General features: G+C 38.1%; 1 protein-coding gene across 1 annotated transcript; it reads right to left on the bottom strand.

Annotated features, from left to right (window-relative positions):
* Positions 1–6,890: 6,890 nt before the first annotated feature.
* On the bottom strand, positions 6,891–14,327 carry lypd6b (LY6/PLAUR domain containing 6B). Its single transcript, XM_052142919.1, has 6 exons — positions 14,178–14,327; positions 13,603–13,722; positions 12,498–12,623; positions 12,230–12,328; positions 9,208–9,338; positions 6,891–8,742 (listed from the first exon to the last, which is right to left on the bottom strand). The coding sequence occupies exons 3-6, from the start codon at positions 12,598–12,600 to the stop codon at positions 8,572–8,574; spliced, it is 504 nt and encodes a 167-aa protein (XP_051998879.1). The 5' UTR covers positions 12,601–12,623; positions 13,603–13,722; positions 14,178–14,327; the 3' UTR covers positions 6,891–8,571.
* Between the last annotated feature and the right edge of the window lie 9,180 nt (positions 14,328–23,507).

The following is a 23,507-nucleotide window of genomic DNA, read 5'->3' as shown; positions in this document are numbered from 1 at the left end:
GTTTTATTTTGGGTGAACTATTTCTTTATGAATTTAAACTTTATTAAGAAACATCTGTGCTAATGACATAATATCACTATAGCATAAACCCACTGTATACTAAGTGTATTTCTATAGGATCAACAGGCAATGTCCCTGTTCGATGAATACAGATGCATAAGCATCGGGGAAGGCCACTGCTCTGCAATCCATCTAAAGAACTTCTCGGTCATTGGTGTTTTTATCCTCCCATGACTAAGTGCCACAGAGGGGACAGGGCTGCCTTTGATGTCTGGCTCAACCAGGTTTCCGAGGGGTCACATCCTCATGGAGAACAAAATCTCTTTGGAAACACTGCGCCACTGCCAATTAGCAAAGTGAACTCTGGCCCTGCGTCGGAATGTTAAGCCTTGCTGGTCGTCACACAGCATATACACAAGTAGACAATGCAACCGGGGTAACACATTTGGATTAAAGGACTGGACAGATCCAATGATCAAATGCAACCAGTGCTGTGTTTTGATTACCACATAAAAAACAAGGGTTGTCCAAAAGGAGGGTATTTGTGTTCAAAGTAAATTTTTGGATTAAATAGCAGTCTGCCAAGAGCCCTTACAGCAAGGAAGGGCATATTTCCATTGGTTTGTTGTCTCTTTTTTCAGAATTTCATTCACTGACAACTAAAGATGTGAAGCAGCTGCCAAGTTGTGCCTGGATTCTCAGAACAGCAGAACTAGACTAAGAATCGGTGGCTTCGGTAAGGAATAAATTACATCCTGGGTTTATCACAATGCAAAGGTTTGCTTGAACAAAGATAATAAATGAACAAATAAAATAAATGCTCACCTAAATCAAGAATCAAATATATAATTTAAGACCGACCAACCACAGCAACCAATCTCTGCAGCGCACTCCCACGACACACTGTAAATGATGCAATTGAGTCGGTCTCCCAACAAGCTCAAACTAATTAAGTATTTGTATATATGTAAATATTTTGCAAGATGTGTACAATATTTAGTACATTATCATAATCAGAGGCGCAAAGATTTATGCAATGCATACCTCCATGTAAATGAGGGTGCCGGCGGCTCACTAAAGGGGGCACAGCCCACATACCCCCACTCAATGCTTATAAGGGACTCACTCCGCTACCTCACCTCGTGACAGATACAAGAGGTGGAAAAGTTAGTATCAGTATCACTATATATACTTGAAAATGGGTAGTGGGTAGACATGGGGGTACTAATGGGTAGTAACTTAAAAACAATAGTTTTGTTTATTTTTTATTTTTTAATTTGATTACGCTCTTCGCAATACTTCATGGGATTGTAGTTTATGCTATTTTCAAATACTTTTTTACTTCAAATCAAATTATGTAGTCTTGTGATTCACCTCAGATTTGGTTGGTTTGGTTCATGGCTTAGAACGCTTTTATGAAGACTTTATGAAGTCTCTATGGAAAAAAACAAACACTTCAGGATCCAAAGTGGGCGGGCACTGTTGCGCTCCATTATTTATGTTAAGTGGTGAGAAAGGGTGCAGTTCCAAGAGCGGGTGCAATCTTGAGAAACTGTCACAGAGTGAAAGGATGCTGCTCCAGGAAGAGCTTTGGCTATGCCAGGATCTGCCATTGTTTCTGATTTAGCAGTTGGAATTATTTTGAGAAGGATTATTGTTTGGGTCTGTATTAGATTATTATTGCCAAATAATTTTGTATACTTTTATATATTTTTTAGCATGTCTGTTAATGACCCACTTATAAAGTCAAATTGAATTCACTTTCTTTATCCTTGTGCCTCTAAAATATGTATGGCTATACAGAAAAGATTTGGCACTACAGCCCCAGGCTAGTGAAACCTCTGCTCTGCATTCCAGATTTATGCCCAGAAAAAAAAAAGATCTGTGTGGCAGCAGTGCAATACATAAAATGTGACTTCAACCATGGTATGATTGTTGGAGACTGGTTTGAGCTGACAGAAAGGCTACAGTAACTTATTGTACAGATAACCACTCTGTACAATTGTAGTGAGCAGAATAACATCTCAGAATGCACAACACGTTGAACCTTGAGACGTAAGGGCTACAACAGCAGAAGACCATGTCGAGCACTTTATTAGGACCATAGTGTTCCTATAAGTGCTCAGTGAGTGTATTGATTGCTTTCATATTATTTGCTAAAGAAGGAATCATGTGTAGAGTAGAGCCACCCACAAGTCACTTCCTCAACAAGGGGAAACTAATTATTGAAAATGGCTTGTGTGAGAAGACATCATCAATCACAAGAATTCAATAAAACAAATTTTTGTGGCGCCACCATAACAACAAGGGCAGGAATTTAGATTGTTCTTTGTTTAACAGAAGCAAATGTCATTAAGTAAATTAATGTATTTTTTGTACTTTTATGACATAAACATTTACAATCACTCATATGTCCAAATGCTTCACTAGATAATTCAATAATTCATTCATTTAGTCACTGCATATAAAATAATAAATAATTATGAGGGGACTTTCCAGTGAGTTTATGGCTTCAATAGCATACTCATAATTTATGGCAGAGACTCAACTGTGGTAGCAACACCAAGGTTGTGGATTCAATTCCCAGGGAACACACATACTCATAAAACATGATTGTAATAAATGGACTGCAAGTTGCTTTGGATAAAAGTGTGCCAAATGCATAAATATAAAGATATAAAAAGATAAATGGCACCGTTTGTTGATATATGTGTTATATACACTCACCTAAAGGATTATTAGGAACACCATACTAATGCTGTGTTTGACCCCCTTTCGCCTTCAGAACTGCCTTAATTCTACGTGGCATTGATTCAACAAGGTGCTGAAAGCATTCTTTAGAAATGTTGGCCCATATTGATAGGATAGCATCTTGCAGTTGATGGAGATTTGTGGGATGCACATCCAGGGCACGAAGCTCCCGTTCCACCACATCCCAAAGATGCTCTATTGGGTTGAGATCTGGTGACTGTGGGGGCCATTTTAGTACAGTGAACTCATTGTCATGTTCAAGAAACCAATTTGAAATGATTCGAGCTTTGTGACATGGTGCATTATCCTGCTGGAAGTAGCCATCAGAGGATGGGTACATGGTGGCCATAAAGGGATGGACATGGTCAGAAACAATGCTCAGGTAGGCCGTGGCATTTAAACAATGCCCAATTGGCACTAAGGGGCCTAAAGTGTGCCAAGAAAACATCCCCCACACCATTACACCGCCACCACCAGCCTGCACAGTGGTAACAAGGCATGATGGATCCATGTTCTCATTCTGTTTACGCCAAATTCTGTTTACATTCTGTTTACACAGAAATCGAGACTCATCAGACCAGGCAATATTTTTCCAGTCTTCAACTGTCCAATTTTGGTGAGCTCTTGCAAATTGTAGCCTCTTTTTCCTATTTGTAGTGGAGATGAGTGGTACCCGGTGGGGTCTTCTGCTGTTGTAGCCCATCCGCCTCAAGGTTGTGCGTGTTGTGGCTTCACAAATGCTTCGCTGCATACCTCGGTTGTAACGAGTGGTTATTTCAGGCAAAGTTGCTCTTCTATCAGCTTGAATCAGTCGGCCCATTCTCCTCTGACCTCTAGCATCAACAAGGCATTTTTGCCCACAGGACTGCCGCGATACTGGATGTTTTTCCCTTTTCACACCATTCTTTGTAAACCCTAGAAATGGTTGTGCATGAAAATCCCAGTAACTGAGCAGATTGTGAAATACTCAGACCGGCCCGTCTGGCACCAACAACCATGCCACGCTCAAAATTGCTTAAATCACCTTTCTTTCCCATTCTGACATTCAGTTTGGAGTTCAGGAGATTGTCTTGACCAGGACCACACCCCTAAATGCATTGAAGCAACTGCCATGTGATTGGTTGATTAGATAATTGCATTAATGAGAAATTGAACAGGTGTTCCTAATAATCCTTTAGGTGAGTGTAATAAGCATGATGTTTTCTATTACTTATGATTCTTAAAAAAATGGCATGTCTTTCCGAGGGCTAATGTACACAGACTTTAATGCTTCTGAACAGTGTTGGGTAATGGTACTTTTAAAACTCCTTAGAATATTGTATTACTCCTTAAAAAATAAACTTAATTAATTAAAAAGTAAATATTTATGGAAAGTAAATTTTACGTTATTTTTGTGTTACTTATTTTCTCACCACCACTCTCTTGTTCTATGCTATGCATTCCATATAAATAAGCCATGCATTGCATACGAGAGACATTACAGGTCATGCTAGCTACTGAACAACACTCATGTCAAAACAACATAGTAAACAAACAGATATTTAGAAAGCAGGTCGTCACATCATATTTATGATAAAGAATCAATAACATGAATATGCATGATTTGTATTTCCATCAACATGGCAGCCAATATGAACAATGAAGTATAACCACTGTATTACCCAAAGCAGCAAAGTCCATGTGCTGTGCCCACGACAATGTCAGAGTCAACATAAGATCATTTTCAAAAGTTAGGATAATATTCCGTGGGGAATGCCAGCCTAACATGTTCAAGGAATGTGTCTGATAATGGTCGGTGAATGCTTGTTTTGAGTTGTGTAACCACGGTGCGTACAGACACCACTGGTTAATCGCATACAACTGCAAAGGCGCATGTTGATACAACTTAAATGGAATTGGTTTTAATGCTACCAAAATGTCATAAAAATAGTTTGTTTCATGAATCAAACTACGTGTTTATTATAAAACAAAAATTTAGAATCTTTTTAGAAATTAAGACAATTTATACATACACAATCGATGTAGAATGTTGCCCGGAGTCACTGATCCAGAGTCAGATTTTCTCATCCCATTCTCCCAGTTACAGGGAGCTGAAACACAGCTGCATAAGTCCGTGAATTGAGCAAGTATTTCATCCTGTGTATCATGTTGTGGCCAGTGGAAGACTAGTCTTATAATCCCTCTGCCTAAATGTGTTTACTGGTTTTTTAATGCAGTGTGTATTAACACATGAATCAATCGTGTTTCATTCTACCGAACGTTAAACTCATATGAAGCTAAAACACGCAACTTTCCTGGCTTGTATAGCTAATGCGCATGTGAGTTAGCAAGTTGATTGACAGGAGATTGGCTCTTTTACCTGCAAGGCAGGACTTCCTGTCTACATCCATTGACAGTTGGGTGCTAGAGCTTCTTGGTTGGGTGTTCCAGTTTCTCCCATTATTTAAATAGAAGTGATTCATCTCTGCTAAATTGTCTCTAGCCTCACACTCTACAGAACTATACCCATCATGCTCTATGTCTCCTCCCCAGAGTTTGCACACTTTTACTCCTGATTTCTCACAATACAAGGAAAGTAGAGGTGTACAAAAGCAACAAGTTACTTTATTTAAATAGTAACTCCGATACTATGGTCTAAAATAAACAAAAATATATTGCGTTACTTTACTCGTTACTCGAGAAAGTAATCTGATTATGTAATACATGTTACTTGTAACACACTATCCCCAACACTGCTTCTGAATATGGAATAACCTTTATCGCTTCTTGATGGTCATAGTGAGTTCTGAATATTAAAGGCACAGGCAAATTAGAGCAGCAGAATAAATAGTGTTTCTCTCACAATGGGAGAAAAGTGACTGAAAGTGATAGACTCCAAATCTACGCCTAATAAAACCAGAACAAAGAGAGCCAGCAGCCAGCGCAAACAGCATACATGGCGAGACAGTCAGCAGAGCAGGAACACACACACACACACACACACACACACACACACACACACACACACACACACACACACACAACGTTGGTCTACATATCATTATAAGGATTTTCCAAAGACATAATGATTTTTAAACTGAACAAACTATAGATTATATCCCCTAAACCTAGCACAACCCCTAAATCTAACCCTCACAAAAACTTTCTGCATTTTTACATTTTCAATAAAACATAGTTTAATATGTTTTTAAGCTATTTAAATGATGGGGACACTAGAAATGTCCTCATAAACCACATTTATAGCATAATACCCTTGTAATTACCCGTTTGTAACCTAAAAAGATTGTCCTCGTAAACCACACACACACGCACGCACGCACGCACACACACACACACACACACACACACACACACACACACACACACACACACACACACACACACACACACACACACACACTCAGACTCACACGATGTGTTTCCATGTTTTATGGGGACTTTCCATAGACATAATGGTTTTTATACTGAACAACCCTACCCCTAAATCTAACCCTCACAGAAACCTTTTTACATTTTCAAAAAACATCATTTAGTATGATTTATTAGCTGTTTTCCTCATGGGGACCGACAAAATGTCACCACAAGGTCTCACACACACACACACACACACACACGCACACACGCACACGTGCACACACGCACACACACACTATCTTCACAGTGAAGCATTTACACTGAAACAAACATACAGTACAATACATCTCATTTCCCCAGCAACAATATTGAAGTAAAAGTCATTTATCATGTTCATTCTGGAAAAAAACTCTCATTATTCCAGACAGCAGTGATATTAATGGTCCACGGCTTTGTGTCCCACACTGGGATGCTCATGGGAATGTGTTTATTATGCTGCAAGCTCTGGAGGGAAGCTGCTCTTTTGTACTGATCAAGGTCTAGCTCCCTATTTCAAATTCAAACCTGAGCCGTCAAAAATGAGCCCTTGCTGCACACATAGAAAAAGCACAGCAGTATGTTATACATTAGAAGAATAAGGAACTATTTACACTACGAAGAGATAAACTGTCATTCAGTACTACAAACTAATGAACATAAACAAGAGTGTATGTCAGATCCACTCAACATTAGAAAAGCAAATGGGCAAAACTATGTTGTCAAGTTGGTAAATCTATAAAGAAAACATTGAGATATAGTCTGCGGCAATAGTTTTTATTAATTTTGTTTATTTGCAAACAAATTTGTTTCATATTCATTTTAATATGCACTGACTATTTTGGCATAATTAAACAGAAATTAGAATTCCCTTTGAAAGAACAATTTTTTTACTTCAAATTCAGCTTAATTGGTAAGTTTTAAATCGTTTTTAAATGAAGATGTCAGTAGTGTAAAGGCGGGGTCACGTTTACCATTACATGGCTAAATTCTGTGAATGAAAACGTCGAGGGCTGATGTTAAGCGTGTGTGAAACCAGCAAAAAAATGATTGGCTCTTTTTAATGCTGCACTTTATACTCTAGGAGAGTGAAGTTAAAAAGAAACTTGCTGCAGCCGTTATACCTATTGTCTATTGTGAACATTCAGTGTAGCTGTGGAAGAAGAACCACCCACACAGAGGTCACTGTCAAAGCAAGCAATTTCCTATTGGTCAAAGTGGCCTGTCAAAGTTCACCAAACTTTAACTCCACCCGAAATTCACAGTTGCATGGATTGAGATGACTGTTTTTCACCCATGGAATTTTTGCCATGTGAAAGAAAACATGACTGCACCTTAATAAATGGACATAAAATTTGGCATATTGCAATTTGTGCATGAGTTAAAATTGTAAGTTAAATAAGGTCATTTTCAAAAGGCTTTGAATAAAAAATAATAAAAGGTATTTTCCTGCTGTTGTGTATACACTCACAAAGCTCGTAATTAGGGAAATCTGTACACCTACTTATTCATGCGATTATCAAATAAGCCAATCATGTGGCAGCAGTGCAATGCATAACATCATTCAAATACAGGTCAGGATCTTCAGTTAATGTTCACATCAACCAACAGAATGGGGAAAAAATGTGATCTCAGTGATTTCGACCATGGCCTGATTGGTGGTGCCAGACGGGCTGGTTTGAGTATTTCTGTAACTGTTGATCTCCTGGGATTTTCACACACAACAGTCTCTAGAGTTTACTCAGAATGGTGCCAAAAACAGAAAAACATCCAGTTCTGCGGACAGAAATGCCTTGTTGATGAGAGAGGTCAACGGAGACAGGTCAGACAGGTTCGAGCTGACAGAAAGGCTACGGTACCTCAGATAACCACTCTGTACAATTGTAGTGAGCAGAATAGTCCATGTTCTTAAAGCATTGAGATATTTCTGCAGCAATCAAGATATCTTTAAGAGACTTCTGCATTGTTCAGAAAACTAGAACAATACATTCCATGCCTTCTCATTGCTGTGCTAGGGTTGTTTGACAGAATCTGGGATCTGAGCCATCAAGCAAGGCCGTCCTACCCACATAGAGGCTTTCAGTGCTCAGTTCGAGCCTTAATTTGGTCAATACAAATCCAGTTAAGCATCTCAAGTCACATCCACTGCCTTTAGCTGCTAAATGCCTTTTTTCCTTAGGAACCAGTAATAGTATTCCATTGATAGAAATTCCGGATTGAAATCTGATTACAGCACTACCACCATTGGCGGACTGGCTGTCTCTTTTCAGAGTCCAAATCATGTTTTTCCATTTTATTTGCAGTCTTTCACACAGCAGACTTTGCCCATGACAGATGAATGCGATATTCCAGGGTGGATTCTGGCTTCCGTGGCAATGACTCATTCTTTTGTGTACTGTTCATCACTGAACAGGTTCGTATGAATGAGTATCACAATGGTAACAGTCCAGTGAGAACTGGGATGAGCAGAAACACAGAATCCCAGGTCCTGAAAGTGGGTGTCACAGAGCTGTGGGTTTGGCTCCGAGCAAACACTGCATTAGTGTGATTGGTTGGCAGCTCTATGTTACAAACCATCCCTTCACAGCAAGATACACACTCCTGCAAGATAGAATGTTCTACAAAGAATCAGAAGGTGATAATGTAAATAAAAAAATGAAAATATTCAAGAGATTGTCCATATATTGCACTGTATGTGAAATATATGAAATTTTAATATATGAAAGGGTTAGTGCATCTAAAAATGAAAATTCTGACATCACTTACCCTCATGACCTTGCCAACATGACCTTCATTCTTCCATTGAACACAAAAGGAAAAACTTGTTGAATGTGGAGGCTGGCCAAACTAAATTCTGCCTAAAATCTCCTTTTGTATTTCACTGAAGGTCAAGCGGGTTTCAGATGTCATCATAATGAGTAATGATAAGTAACTAATGACAGAATTGACATTTTTGAGTGAACCATCCCTTTAAGTAAAAAGATAATTGCTTATGTGGACAAATTGTGCTTTTAAAGTGGAGAATTGTGTGTGTGTGTGTGTGTGTGTGTGTGTGTGGATACTCACAATCTGGTGTCCATTTTTGTGATGTTTACAGCCTGTTAACTGACATTCTTCATGCACTGCACATCTTTTGGTAACAAACTTTGTCTTTCCATGATGGTTGAAGTGATGTATTGTCATACAGTACTGTGTATCTATTGATGAAGAAACAAGAAATTAGGAAAGGATATTGATGTAGAAAGTCCCTGAATAATTCAATGTCTGTTGTAATTTGCTGAAAGTAATAGTTGAATGAAAATGCAGTCATGATTTGCTCACCCATATGGCTTTTTTTCTGCGATGAAACACAAAAGGAGAAATTCAGAACCTTGTACGTGTTTCTCTTTTACGTGCAATTACAATGAATGGGGACTAAAGCTTTTAAGCTTCAAAACGGGTGAGTGAGGTTGAGTAAATGACAGAATTTAAATTTTTTGGTGAACTAGTCCTTTGACAGAACGTTCCATATAATCTAGAGATCTCTGTGATATATTATAACCTGAAAAACTTCAAGAACAGTTAATATTTCTAAGGAAAACATCACTGTTTTAAATGGCTCCCTAAAAATCGTTTTAATTATGTTTTCTGTGAGCAGGGACTGAAAACGTTCCAAGGAACGCAAACGAAAGCCGAAAATGGGAACAAAGTCCCTTTCAAATGTTCCGCAGTTAAAACTTTTTAAAATGTTGGTAACTTGTTAAAACCTGTTAATTTCATTTTAATAATTTTTTTCATTAAACCAAAGTCAAAGATAGTAATTTTTCGGAATTACTCGACTTCCTGTACACATTCTCTCTTTTTAGTTGGCCATGATGAGCTTATCTTTTGATTCTTAAGGAAACTGCTGCATCACACATTTCTTTTTGCCTGAATGAATGTTGTAGAATGTTTGTGACACGCTGAAGACCTTTTAGATAATTATATTATTACTACATGTACATGTATGGTTAATCCAGATACAAGGAAAAATATTGGGGTAAAAAGTACATTTCTCAATTGTTTTAAGTATTCACTGAATGATTGTTAGATATGATGCATTGATGCAGATTTGACGCTGCTGGTTCTAACCGAGTAACAGATCTGCAGTTAAAACATATAATTAAAATAAAATAATAAATTAATTATTACAAATATACTGCATAAAATTATACTTGGTCCAAACACACCCAAGCAGTGTGCATGCAGGAGAGAGATATCTTTTTTATTATTTGATTTTAAATGGCCAGATTAATTTTTTAAATATTTTACATATTTTTGAAGATTTATTTTGTATAAAGCATATATTTATTTAAAATATTTTATATAGGCTACTGTATACTTGATTTCTGTGCTGATAATTGCCTTACATGGATCAAAATTGTTTAATAGATTTTTTTATTATTTGGCATACCAATAATAAAAGAACAAATCAATAATACTGTCGCAGGGCGGAGGGCGGGGCCGGCTCGTGATTATACACACCCGGTCCCTTATCGGGCTAATCAAGCCTCCGAGAGGGATAAAGGCCGACTGCGGAGGATTGTGCGAGAGAGAGAGATCGTTTACGGACATGTCCGTTGTGTGTGTTTGTCGTTTGTTTAAGTTTATTATTCAAATATTATTTTGACAAGCCGGTTCTCGCCTCCTCCTTTCAATTGATTGCTTTACACTGGTGCCGAAATCCGGGAAAGAGGAGGGATACACCGTAGTAGAGTTCTCGCCACTACCGTCCACCTCAACGGAGCAGCCGCGGCCATCTACCGGGAGACGAGGAGCCCGGCCGCCTGGAAGAGGACAACGGCTGCCGACCGCGAGGGGAGAAGGGGCTCCTAACCGACCGCCTGGAGCGGAGGAGTCGCCTACCACCCGCTGAAACGCGGCGGGGTCTGAGACCGCCGACCGCCTGGAGCGGGAGAACCGCTGCCAGGGGCAGGGGAGACCCCTTCTGTTCCCCGAGAAAGCAGTGGGGCGTTCCGTCCGCCAGAGGCACGGCTGTCGTCCGTTAGAGGGTGGAAGAGTGGCCGAGCAACAAGCTACGGCATATCGGAGAACTGGCTATTAAGTTTGTTTTATTTTTTTTCTCACTGCCGCTCCGCGTTGGCCTTTTCCCTCTCGTTTAAATTTTAGTGTTTTTTTGGGGGGTACTACACTGTTACAGGACTACCCCCCCTATTTAATTATTTCTATTTCCCTCCGCTTGTCCCCTCCCTTGTCCAGGTAGACTGGGATGACCTGCCGGCAGACGGGGCAAAAAGGCCCGCCCCTCCCCAGGGAAAGGGGGGATGTACGTCATGCCGGGGGCTCCCCTGCCTGAGAGAACAAGGGAGGAATGTGGCAGGGCGGAGGGCGGGGCCGGGTCGTGATTCTACACACTCGGTCCCTTATCAGACTAATCAAGCCTCCGAGAGGGATAAAGGTCGACTGCGGAGGATTGTGCGAGAGAGAGAGATAGTTTACGGACATGTCCGTCGTGTGTGTTTGTCGTTTGTTTAAGTTTATTATTAAAATATTATTTATATTGACAAGCCGGTTCTCGCCTCCTCCTTTCCATTGAACTGCTTTACAAATACAAAATAGAAATGTGATATGCAGGAGATGTTAGAAACACTTGTGGGCTTATTTGAATACCTCATCTTTTCAATAACAAAGATTTAACTCAATTATCAATTATTATAATAATGCAAAATTAAAAAAAAAAAGTTATTAACCGTTCTTTAATTTAATTCTAACCAGTTACCAATTGGAAAGGAGGCAGCAAAAGGCTGGAATGCTGGAACCTAAAAAAAAAAAAAAAAGAAAATACATTGTAAAGGGATTAAATGGAGAGGAGGAGGCGAGAACCGGCTTGATAATACAAATAATAGTTTAATATAAAACTGAAACAAAAAGACAAACACACAAAGGTGTCGGACAGCTGTCCTTAATTCTCTCTCTCGCACTTGCAGCTTTCATTCGGCCTTTATCCCTCTCTGAGACTTGATTAGTCTGATTAGGGGCCGGGTGTGTCTATGAGCGTGAAGGTCAGAGAGTGCTGGGTTTGTGTTTTGTATGTTACAAATAAACTCACTTTGAGGGCACCAAACATCCTCTGCCCAGCGATTACAGCTGTAGTTGTCCGAGGCCTGTTCACATGTGAAGCACTTGAAACTGTTGGGGTACGGGGAAGCTGTAAAGACATCAACACATTATAATATAAATGTATACACACTATAATATCATTCATTAATAACATTGACAAACATTATTACATGAAATTGTGCTTTAATCGGCTAATGTACATTCAAATATATAATGTCATGAAAAATGTATTCATGATTTTGATTGGATAAACACACCTTCTAGAGCAGGCATGAGATTGTAGAAGTCGATGTTGTCGCTTGTCACCAAATCAGCAAGAAGCTGAACGACAATAGTGACTAAGGCCAGATCTGTTGTCATGTTTAAAACACTGATAGTGACACCTAAAATAAATAGTTAACAGATCAGTTAAATCTGATTTCCTCCAAGTGTCAAAAGACAAAGAGACTCATATTGCAATAATTGTCAGTCATGTCAACTGGTGACATTCGTATTATATATATATATACACACTAATATATATATATATATATATATATATATATATATAATATATATATATATATATATAACCGAATTGCATTACATTTATAAATTATGGCATTAAAGTCACATATATTTATTTGTACAAAGCCATCTGAGATATTTGATACAAATGTCTGCTTTTCAAACAAGAAACCAAAATTCTGAATATGACCATAATAACTGATGTCTAGAGGCTTAAGCAAAGTGCATATCTAGCTGACGTCCGACCAAATAGTTGAAATTTCTTTCAATGGAAGATCTCCCTCACCTGCCCCTGGCATTTAAAGGAGCAGTAAGGCATGATGACCTCAGAGGTTAATCATTAAGGCTGAACACACATCCTCTGAGTACATTAACATGCTCTAGTGCTTGTTTCCATCAGTGTTTGGTTACTTTGTAGTATTGACAATCTCACATTGTGTGAAAGATCTTAGGCTAGTAACGTATTCTGTCTGTCTGAATAAACATGAGACTGAATCAGTTCAACACCCTGTGAACATCTTTAAATAAACACAAATCTGTAAAATAATGCTTTTTATCGTTCATTTTGGAGCTTGACAGTCTCAGTCCTCATTCACTTTCATTATAAGAGTGGCAAAGATATTCTTCATGTATGGTTTGATACAAAAAGAGGGTGAGTAAATTGAAAAACATTGAAAGTGACCTGCAGATCTCTACAGGATATAAATGAATCAGCTCTGATATACTGTAGCATGTGCTTTTAAACAAACAGAAAAGTGTCATTAATCTTGTGGTAATGACACTGTGGGTTTGAGAGTTTCCAGAGATCACAGATATATAACGACTGACACAACAACAGCAATCAGCTCCACTGACCCAGAGGTTAGAACACACACAGGAGCCTGTAGTCTCAAATCTTTTCAGCTCAAAACACAATTGCTCTTAGGTCACAGATCAGCCCGTGGACATGTAGGGACGTAAAAGCAGTTCATTAAGCTTGAAGAGAGTAAAATTGTTATTTGCATCAAATGTAAACTCACACATACACAAAGATATTCATTCTTACATAGCCACTAATTATTTGCAAGTTGTACAGAATGCTGGTCTTTTATGCATATAAATGCATTCTTTCAAGTAATTGTCAATTAAGTCCATGTTAATGAGCTACACATGTCAGTTGCTGTCTTGACTGGTTTAAGAACCAAAGGAGAGGCCTTTTGATTGCTTCAGTGGTCTGCAAAGCCATATGAATAACCAAAAACCCACTTGTTAGAGAGACTAAATAGGCTAAAACATAAACTTGTCAATTGACAAGTAATAAAACAAGTAATAAAAAAAAAAATACAAATAAAATTAATACAATCCACAAACACACAAAATAATATTTAGAAAGTTTCACAAAGGATCTATACATGAATTTGAAATTCAACATTCAAGAAACAAAGACTTACCTTCTGTCTGTAAAATAGAAAGCTTTCAGAAAAAAAAGAAAATAAAAGCTTACATGCAGCTCCAGCCAAACAGATAGACTTCCTGCTAAAGTGCACAGACAATCCTGTCTTGACTCAGACTTTCAAATGAAAAGGCAAGAGAAAGCTTAGGAGTCATTTACACTTTTAGCTCTCTCCCACAACAACAGCAAAGAAACCGCTGTCCTCAACCAACTGGCAACCCCCCTCTTTTGATTGGACAGCAGGTGCAGTTTGGGGGTGGAGCCTCTAGCCATTGTGTGAAGTCAACAGTGTGGTGTCAAGCCAGTCTAGCCCATGTAATTACCATTCACTCAGCAACACCCTCCTTAAACACACCCCATTCTCATAACCCGTAAAGAGCCCAAAAGCCCCAAACAAAGAACACACTTCAGTCTGCTACATTAGCAGTAATTTCCTGAAAACACTGGCATGAGTGAATCATAGCAGTAGAGATCAATACAGTAATAAAAACACTTTACTATATGAGGTACTTGATTGTCTTCGATAGAACTGCACAGTCAATGGCAATTTTAACTTTCAAATCTCCAATGGTTTGATCCAATTTATTAACTCTTCTGTAAAAATAGATGGATATGCAGATTTTTCATTGTGGTAGAGGATTGACATATGGCAGCATGGCTATTTTTCCATTCTGGTACAGAATTATCATAAAGCAATGTTCAAATTTTCTCAATTGTCTGCAAAACTGTGCTAGATAAAGTTGATCTGTGAATAAAAAATCTGCTATCTATATCATTTAACTAGCAGAATTGTTCAATTGCTTTATTTCAGTATTTTAGCATGGAAATCTGTATTGGAGAGAAAATCAGATTTTATTTGTCTTAAAAACAGAATATTATTGTCTTCTTTAAAACAATAGACTGCCCTTTTAATTACAACAATGCAGTTTACTGAATAGCGAGAAATTAAAGAAAAATGTATGCAACACCTTAAAATAGAGGAGTAGACATCAACCAATATAAATTACATTTGTTAAACCAGCCTAGTCTCATAGCATGAACATTACTATAACTAAATTTTTGCAAATTGACTTTTGCGTTCTACGTTTAGCTGCAGTTTCCTCTTGAATATATACTGTATATATTTTATAAGATTTCATTAAATCTATTGAATTGCAAATTCTGTCTACAAAACTGAATCTAGAATTTGACCTACAACTGTGGATTACATAAAACAGTGTGCAAATCGTATCCCAACACTGTCAATGTGAGATACAGGATGTATCTCCTGTATATATCCTGTAATAGTGGGGGTTAGTGAGAAAGAGAAGCCGGTAGATACTGTTTCAGATACGGGCAGTACAGAGAGCAGCACACACACACACTTTGGTTCCGGCTGTAGAGCACCCGCAGCAGGGCATTTGGGTGACGTCTCGGCGGCATACTCGTTCAGCAAAGTGACACCACTCTCCCGTTCCTGTTAGGGTTTCCAATCGATTCTCTCCACTCAGTGATGCACCCACTGAGAATGATGTTGAAGAGCCCTTGTTATTGGTGATTCTATTGTAAGGAACATGGAAATAGAGACTCCAACCACTATTGTTAAATGCATTTTGGGTACCAGAGCATCTGATATCAGATCAAATATACAAGTGCTGTTTAATGCTAAACGTAGATTTTCTAAAATTGTTATTCATGTCGGCACTAATGATGTCCGGCTTCGCCAGTTGGAAATCACTAGAGATAATGTTAAAGAGTTGTGTGAATTTGCAAAAACAATGTCAGACACTGTAATATGCTCTGGCCCCCTCCCTGCTCTTCGTTGTGATGAGGTTTATAGTAGATTTGTGTCACTGAATGGCTGGATGTCTGAGTGGTGTCTGGAGAGCAGAATAAGATGTATAGACAATTAGAAGAGTTTTTGTGGTAGACCTGACCTGCTAAAGAGAGACAGACTCCATCCCTTCAGGGAAGGTGCCGCTCTTCTCTCTAATAATTTGGCTCATATTCTTAATAATGATAGCATTTGACTAACTGGGGCCCAGGTCAGGGAGCAGACAAACTGGTTTATCCAAACTAGCTGCTAGCTGCCTTGAGATGTCACACAGGTCACATAAACTACAACACATAGAGACTGAATCATCTAGATTGTGTCTGTTCCCCGAACTACCAAACACAAAACTCTCGCTAAATCATATATAAAAATGTTATTAAGGTAAAAAAAACAAAACAAATTAAAGATAAATATTGTATGAAGTTAGGGCTACTAATAATTAGATCTCTTTCTACCAAAGCACTAATTGTAAATGAAATTATTACAGATCATAGTTTGGATGTGCTCTGACTGAAATCTGGCTTAAACCAGATTAATTTTAGTTTAAATGAATCTACTCCCCCAAGTTATTGTTATAAACATGAGGCTCATTTGAAGGGTCGAGGAGGAGGTGTTGCTACAATTTGCAGTGACATTTTTGGTGTTAATCAGAGGACAGGATATAAATGTAAGTCTTTTGAACTAATAATGCTTAATGTGAAACCGTCAGATATAAATAAAAAAACTTGTCTTTTACCCTTGCTACAGTATATAGATCACCTGGGCCTTATTCAGATTTCCTTGGTGATATAGCAAATTTTTTATCAGATCTTGTAGTTACTGTAGATGGAGCTTTAATTGTTGGTGATTCAACATTCAATTAGACAATGAAAATGACATATTAGGATTAGCATTTATCGATATTCTCAACTCTCTTGGAGTCAGACAAAATGTAACAGGACAAACTCACCGGCACAATCATTCACTAGATTTAGTTCTGCCATATTGTGTTGATGTTGATACCATAGAAATTCTGCCACATAGCTATGACATCTCAGATCATTACCTCGTCTCTTGTATGCTGTGATCAGCTAATGTTACTCAATCTACACCACGTTATCATTCAGGTAGAACTATTTTTTCGACCACTAAAGAAAGCTTCACAAATAATCATCCAGATCATTACTCATACACTCAACAAGCCCCAAAGTCTAGAAGAACTTGACGAAATAACAGAAAATATACATACAGACATCTCTAGCACTCTTTCAAATGTCGCCCCCCTTCGATGAAAGAAAATGAAAGAAAAAGCACTGCACCATGGTACAATGATCACACTCATGCTCTCAAAAGAGCAGCTTAGATAATGGAGCGAAGTAGAAGAATACAAAATTAGAGGTATTTCGTGGTGCATGAAAGGATAGTCTCTGTAGCTACAGATAGGCACTAAAAGCTGCTAGGTCAGCATATTTTAGCAAACTCATAGAAAATAACCACAACAATCCTAGGTGTTTATTCAGTACTGTGGCTAAATTGGTTAGGGATAAAGCCTCAACAGAACCAGATATTCCGTTGCAGCACAAGAGTATTGACTTCATGTGTTTTTTTACTGAAATGATTGAAATAATGCAATCATCTCTAACAGTACCTCCGGAAACAGTGTCTCATAATTTTCCTCACATACAACTTCAATCATTCGCTGTCATAGGTCATGAAGAGCTAACAAACTTTTTGAAATATCAAAAGCCACAACATTTTATGTTAGATCCAATACCAACCAAGCTCTTAAAAGAGGTATTCCCTGTAATCTCAGAACCTCTTCTTAATATTATTAACTCATCGCTATATTTGGGACATGTCCCAAGAAACTTTTATCATCTGAGTCACGGCTGCATTTCACTTCTAGTGCTAGTTTAGATCTTAGAGCTGCATTCGACACAATAGATCATGACATTCTCTTGAATAGGTTAGAGAATTATGTTGGCATTTGTGGAGTTGCATTAGCATGGTTTAGGTCCTATAAAGCAGACCGCTACAACTTTGTCTATGAAAATGAGGAATTGTCAAACCAAACAAAAGTAAAGTATGGAGTGCCAGAGGGATCAGTTTTAGGGCATCTGCTTTTCTCCTTGTATATGCTTCCCCTGGAAGATATTATCAGGAATCATGAAATAAGTTTATGTTATGCTTTATATTTCTTCAAAACCTGATGAGATTTCACAATTCTCCAAATAACAGAGTATATCAATGAAAAAAAAAGTTTGGATGGCCAGAAATTTCCTTCTACTCAAATCCGACAAAACAGAGGTACTAATTATTGGACCAAAAACCTCTAAAAACAAGCCGATAAAATATAATTTGACTCTCAATGAATGTACTGTTACATCGTCTTCAACAGCGAAGAAATTAGGTGTTATATTTGATACCAATCTGTCCTGTAAAAATCTAATTACCAATGTTTATAGAGCAGCATTCTTCCACCTAAGAAATATTGCTAAATTACGACACATGCTCTCTGTTGCTGATGCCGAAAAACGAATTCATGCATTCTTGACCTCAAGACCAGATTATTGTAATGCATTACTGGAAGGATGTCCAGCAAGAACAATAAAAAACTTAAATTGATTCAAAATGCAGCAGCCAGACTGCTGACTAGAACCAAGAAATATGATCATATTAGCCCCATTTTATCGTCGTTACATTGGCTACCTGTTAAATTTCTTATTAAATTTTAAATTCTGTTAACTTATAAAGTTTAGCTCCGCAGTACTTCAGTGACCTTCTACCACGCTACATTCCATCATGTTCATTATGATCGCAAAATTCTGGCCTGTTAATAGTTCCATGAATATCAAAATCCACAAAAGGAGGTAGATCTTTTTCATATTTGGCTCCTAAACAATGGAATAGTCTCCCTAACACTGTTCAAGATGCAGACACACTCAATTTAAGTCTCGACTAAAGACTCATCTATTTAGCCAGGCATACTCCAAATGTATCCTTCAACTCACAATTAGGCAGCTTTAGTTAGGTCTACTGGAACCAGAAACCAGAAACATTGATCCTGATCTATAACTCTGCAATGAATTGAATGGCAACTATGCTAATATTATTCTATTGGTTTCCCTGTCTCAATCTCGGGACTCCTATCCTGAGTTCACCAGAACTGGCTGGATCCAGCTACATTCCTGCTTTGTGTTGGACTCCACTGCTACGTGTTGCTGAGTGATGATGAATTATAGCAGCCGGTGCCAGCCAAACATCACTTCAGTCTATTACGATTGACTTCAGATGATGAACTGATGCCAACTCCAACCATAAGACATGGGATATTTCATGTGACATTGCCTAAACCTTGGACTAAGGATGGACCTCACCGAAATTACCGGCCAGGTTGAACTGCGATGAACCTCACTGATCTCTGCCTGCATCACCTTGGTCTAATGATGGACTGGTTTCTCCCAAGGTTATTTTTCTCCATTAAACAACATCTTATGGAGTTTTGTGTTCCTTACCACAGTCGCTTTCAGCTTGCTCACTGCGGTTAATAATAAAATTATTATTTAATTACTTATTTTTAAACAATCGTATTTTATCTAATTACACAATGATGATTCATTGACATTATAGACATTACAGTTTTATCGTCTGTTAATGCCTGATCTTCTGTAAAGCTTCTTTGAAATGATGTGTGTTTTGAAAGGTGCAATACAAATAAAAATGACTTGACTTGACTTAACCCTACAGGAGAACAATTAATAAATTCAATAACAGCACTGAGGCCCCTTTGGAATTATCTGACTAATGTCTGTATATGGCAACACATGACTCTCTCATGCAATATGCTGTATAAAAGTGCTTTGATTTGTATCTTTAGATGAATATAGCCAATGTTTGTTTGGTAAAAATTGGACACCATCAAGCTGTTTATTGTGAAAAAGGCTCAAAATAGGTAAATGCGTTTACATGTACTGTGTTACCGGCTTTCTCTTTACTCCCGTATTCTTGTGGCTCTGTCAGTAAGCAGCTTTCTCCACAGCAACATAATGTCCATCAGATGAAGACTTCGCTATTTTATTCTCAGTTGTTTTACTTTACTTTTTTTAAGAGTTTTTTAAGAGTTTCCCTCTTACATAAAACTCTGGGATTCCCCCAGTGTACGAGCTTTGCACACTGTACTCACAAACATTTTGAATTCTTTCCACTGTGTTGACTTGTTGTTGGGCTCCATGCTTTGAAGTTTGTTATCTGGTCTGTTTCACACACATACTCACTCTTCAAAAACCTGTAAGAACAGTGCTTATGTGTTTACAAGGCCACATAAACTGCATTTACTGGGAGGAACCTAGGTGTGTTAAACCGTTTTCTCTTAATCCTTTTAGCTGCGTAAGGAAACTGCCGTTCTTGTTTACATGAGGTTGCTTTCTGCAAAAACACTGGAATAAACTGTTTTCTTAAGTGCATGTAAATGTGTTCAGTGCCACAAACACATAAAAAACACAATTTACATATTTGGATAGGGGCATGTCTATCAATAACATAAATGTATATAGAAGGAAAAGCCAGAATATTTGAATATTTATGACAAAATTAGTACATTAAATGTATTATTCTGCTTTCATCAATTCATCTTGACTTTTTGTTATAGCATCATGATCTAAAATTATTTAGTTCAACATGTTGAGCTCTGAAGATGTACATGGTGCAATATTCTATATTTTGTCAAATATATTATGCCTTTCTGCAAGTGTCCATAATGTCCTCAAAAGCTTTGAATGAGAAGACTCATGTTGAAATAATGAAATATCAATGAAATTTGAAAAGGCATGGTTCATACTCTAGACTGTCTTAAGTTCTGGCAGTCCCTCAAGGCTTGAACAATAAATTACAGCTGTGAAATCTTCAAGCCTTGTGTAAATACCATACAACAGTGAGTTTTGGAGCATCCTTTGAGGTTTACATAAGCCTGATGTGATGACAGGCTTTGAATTACAGGAATGTTCCTAAACTAACTTGAGCATTTAAAAATCCCTCAAAGTAATGGTGGCTCATTCTTTGAATGCATATCCACATTAAAACACTGATGATATTCTTAAAATAAATTCCTGAATATTTTATAACTGCTTTAATCTTTTACAGTCTATCGGTCCTGAACTGTTTGGTATCGCTCACATCCATCTTTTAGGGTAGAATTTCAAGTTTTTACTGGAGGTCACAGCCACCTGTTCCAATTTAATTATTTTGCTCTCTGTAATAGCACTATTTCTCTTATATATACACTATAATAGCAATTTATTAGGAACATCTGTACACCTACTTATTTAAGCGATTATCTAATCAGCCAATCATGTGGCAGCGGTGCAATGCATACAATCGTAGATACAGGTCAGGAGCTTCAGTTAATGTTCACATCAACCATCAGAATGGGGAACAAATGTGATATCGGTGATTTGGACCATGGCATGACAGTGCCAGATGGGCTGGTCTGAGTACTTCTGTAACTGCTGATCTTCTGAGATTTTCATGCTCAACAGTCTCTAGAGTTTACTCAGAATAGTGCCAAAAACAGAAAACATCCATGTGGCAGGGCGGAGGGCGGGATCCTACACACCCGGTCCCGTATTAGGCTAATTAAGCCTCCGTGAGGGATAAAGGTCGACTGCAGGGGACCTTTATCCCCGCCCTCCGCCCTGCCACAATCCAGTGAGTGGCAGTTCTGTGACAAAAATGCTTTGTTGATGAGAGGTCAATGGAGAAAGGTCAGACTGGTTCAAGCTGACAGAAAGGCTACGGTAACTCAGATAACCACTCTGTACAATTGAAGTGAGCAGAATAGCATCTCAGAATGCACAACACGTCAAACCTTAAGGCGGATGGGCTACAAAAGCAGAAGACCACATTGGGTGCTTTATTAAGGCCAAAGTGTTCCTAATAAAGTGCTCAGTGAGTGTATTTTATTGCATATTCAAGTTCTCTATCTAAGTCCATCTGGGGAATGCAAACTCTCAACCCCACTCATGTGCCTTGCCTCAAGGGAACTGCCTTCCATAGTTAAGAAGATTTAAAAAGATAGACCTTCAACATGATTTGAAGGGAAGGAGAGGGACAAATGGTCATGCCTTTAGGGTTAAATTAGTTTTTAACTAGTCAATCACTATTTTCCATTAATAAATACACATTTTATTAAAGAGTGTTTTAAATAGCATCAAAATCAAGCTAATATAGAGTATACTGTATGTGTAGTGACCATAACAATTAAAAGAGCAAAATTACCCTTGCTACTAAGTGTCAGAGGCATACAATTAGTGAACTCAGAGTTAACTGCATGAGTACAAAATAAACACATAAATAAATAAATGAATATTTGCTTGGAATTTGCTTTGAATGGAGATGAATATTTTCCCTATGTACAGAATGAGAATCAGAGCAAACTAAAATTACAAGGCCAAAGATCTGATCAGCCTAGTGAAAGAATCAGACACCATAACTCTGACAGCTACTTACATGTGATCAACATTATTTCTACAATGGTTTTTTTAGCACATAAACTTCAAAATATCAATCAAAATATACTCACTGAGCTCTTTATTAGGATAACTATGGTCCGAATAAAGTGCCAGACATGATCTTCAGCGGTTGTAGCCCATCCACCTCAAGGTTTGGCGTGTTGTGCATTCTGAGATGCTATTCTGCTCACTACAATTGTACAGAGTGGTTATCTGAGTTACCATAGACTTTCTGTCAGCTCGAACCAGTCTGACCTTTCTCCGTTGATGTACCTCTCTTCAATAAGGCGTTTCCGTCTGCAGAGATGCCGCTCACTGGATGTTTTTATTTGTTTTTGGCACTATTCTGAGTAAACTCTAGAGACTGTTGTGCATGAAAATCCCGGGAGCTCAGAACCAGCCCGTATACTAAAACCAGCCCGTCTGGCACCAACAATCATGCCACGGTCCAAATGACAGAGATCACAGTTTTTCCCATTCTGATGGTTGATGTGAACATTAACCAAAGCTTCTAACCCGTAGCTGCATTATTTTATGCACTGCACTGATGCCACACGATTGGCTGATTATATAATCGCATGAATAAGATGTAGGTAACTGTAGGTGTACAGTTGTTCCTAATAAAGTGCACATTAAATGAATCATTTGCAGTATTGCATGATACCTATATGTCACAGGGACACTATATTGCTCTATCAGCTCTTTTACTGCAAGAGTCATTGTTGACAGATTTACTACTATGTTTTGAAACCTGCAGCTCTTCTTTAAAACAGAAAAGCAGAACACATTTCTTCTATAGGTACTGCATTCTCAAGTGCTGGAGGGCTTGTCTAATCCCCTGAGGGACCATTGGATTCATTTCATTTTATTGAATATTCATCACAACATTATAAATTCATCATATTGAATATTCATTATACTTTATGAAGTTGCTTCTTTGAGGTTACAATACAAAAAAGAGGAATGTGAGAAGTTGAAATGTGGGATTGCTTAGAGCTAAAAGCGAGGACAAAATTGCACATGATGTCAG

Source organism: Xyrauchen texanus, chromosome 14 (assembly GCF_025860055.1).
Source record: "Xyrauchen texanus isolate HMW12.3.18 chromosome 14, RBS_HiC_50CHRs, whole genome shotgun sequence".
NCBI lineage: Eukaryota > Metazoa > Chordata > Actinopteri > Cypriniformes > Catostomidae > Xyrauchen > Xyrauchen texanus.
Note: the sequence above shows the minus strand (reverse complement) of the source record. Positions and strands in the feature narration are given on the sequence as shown.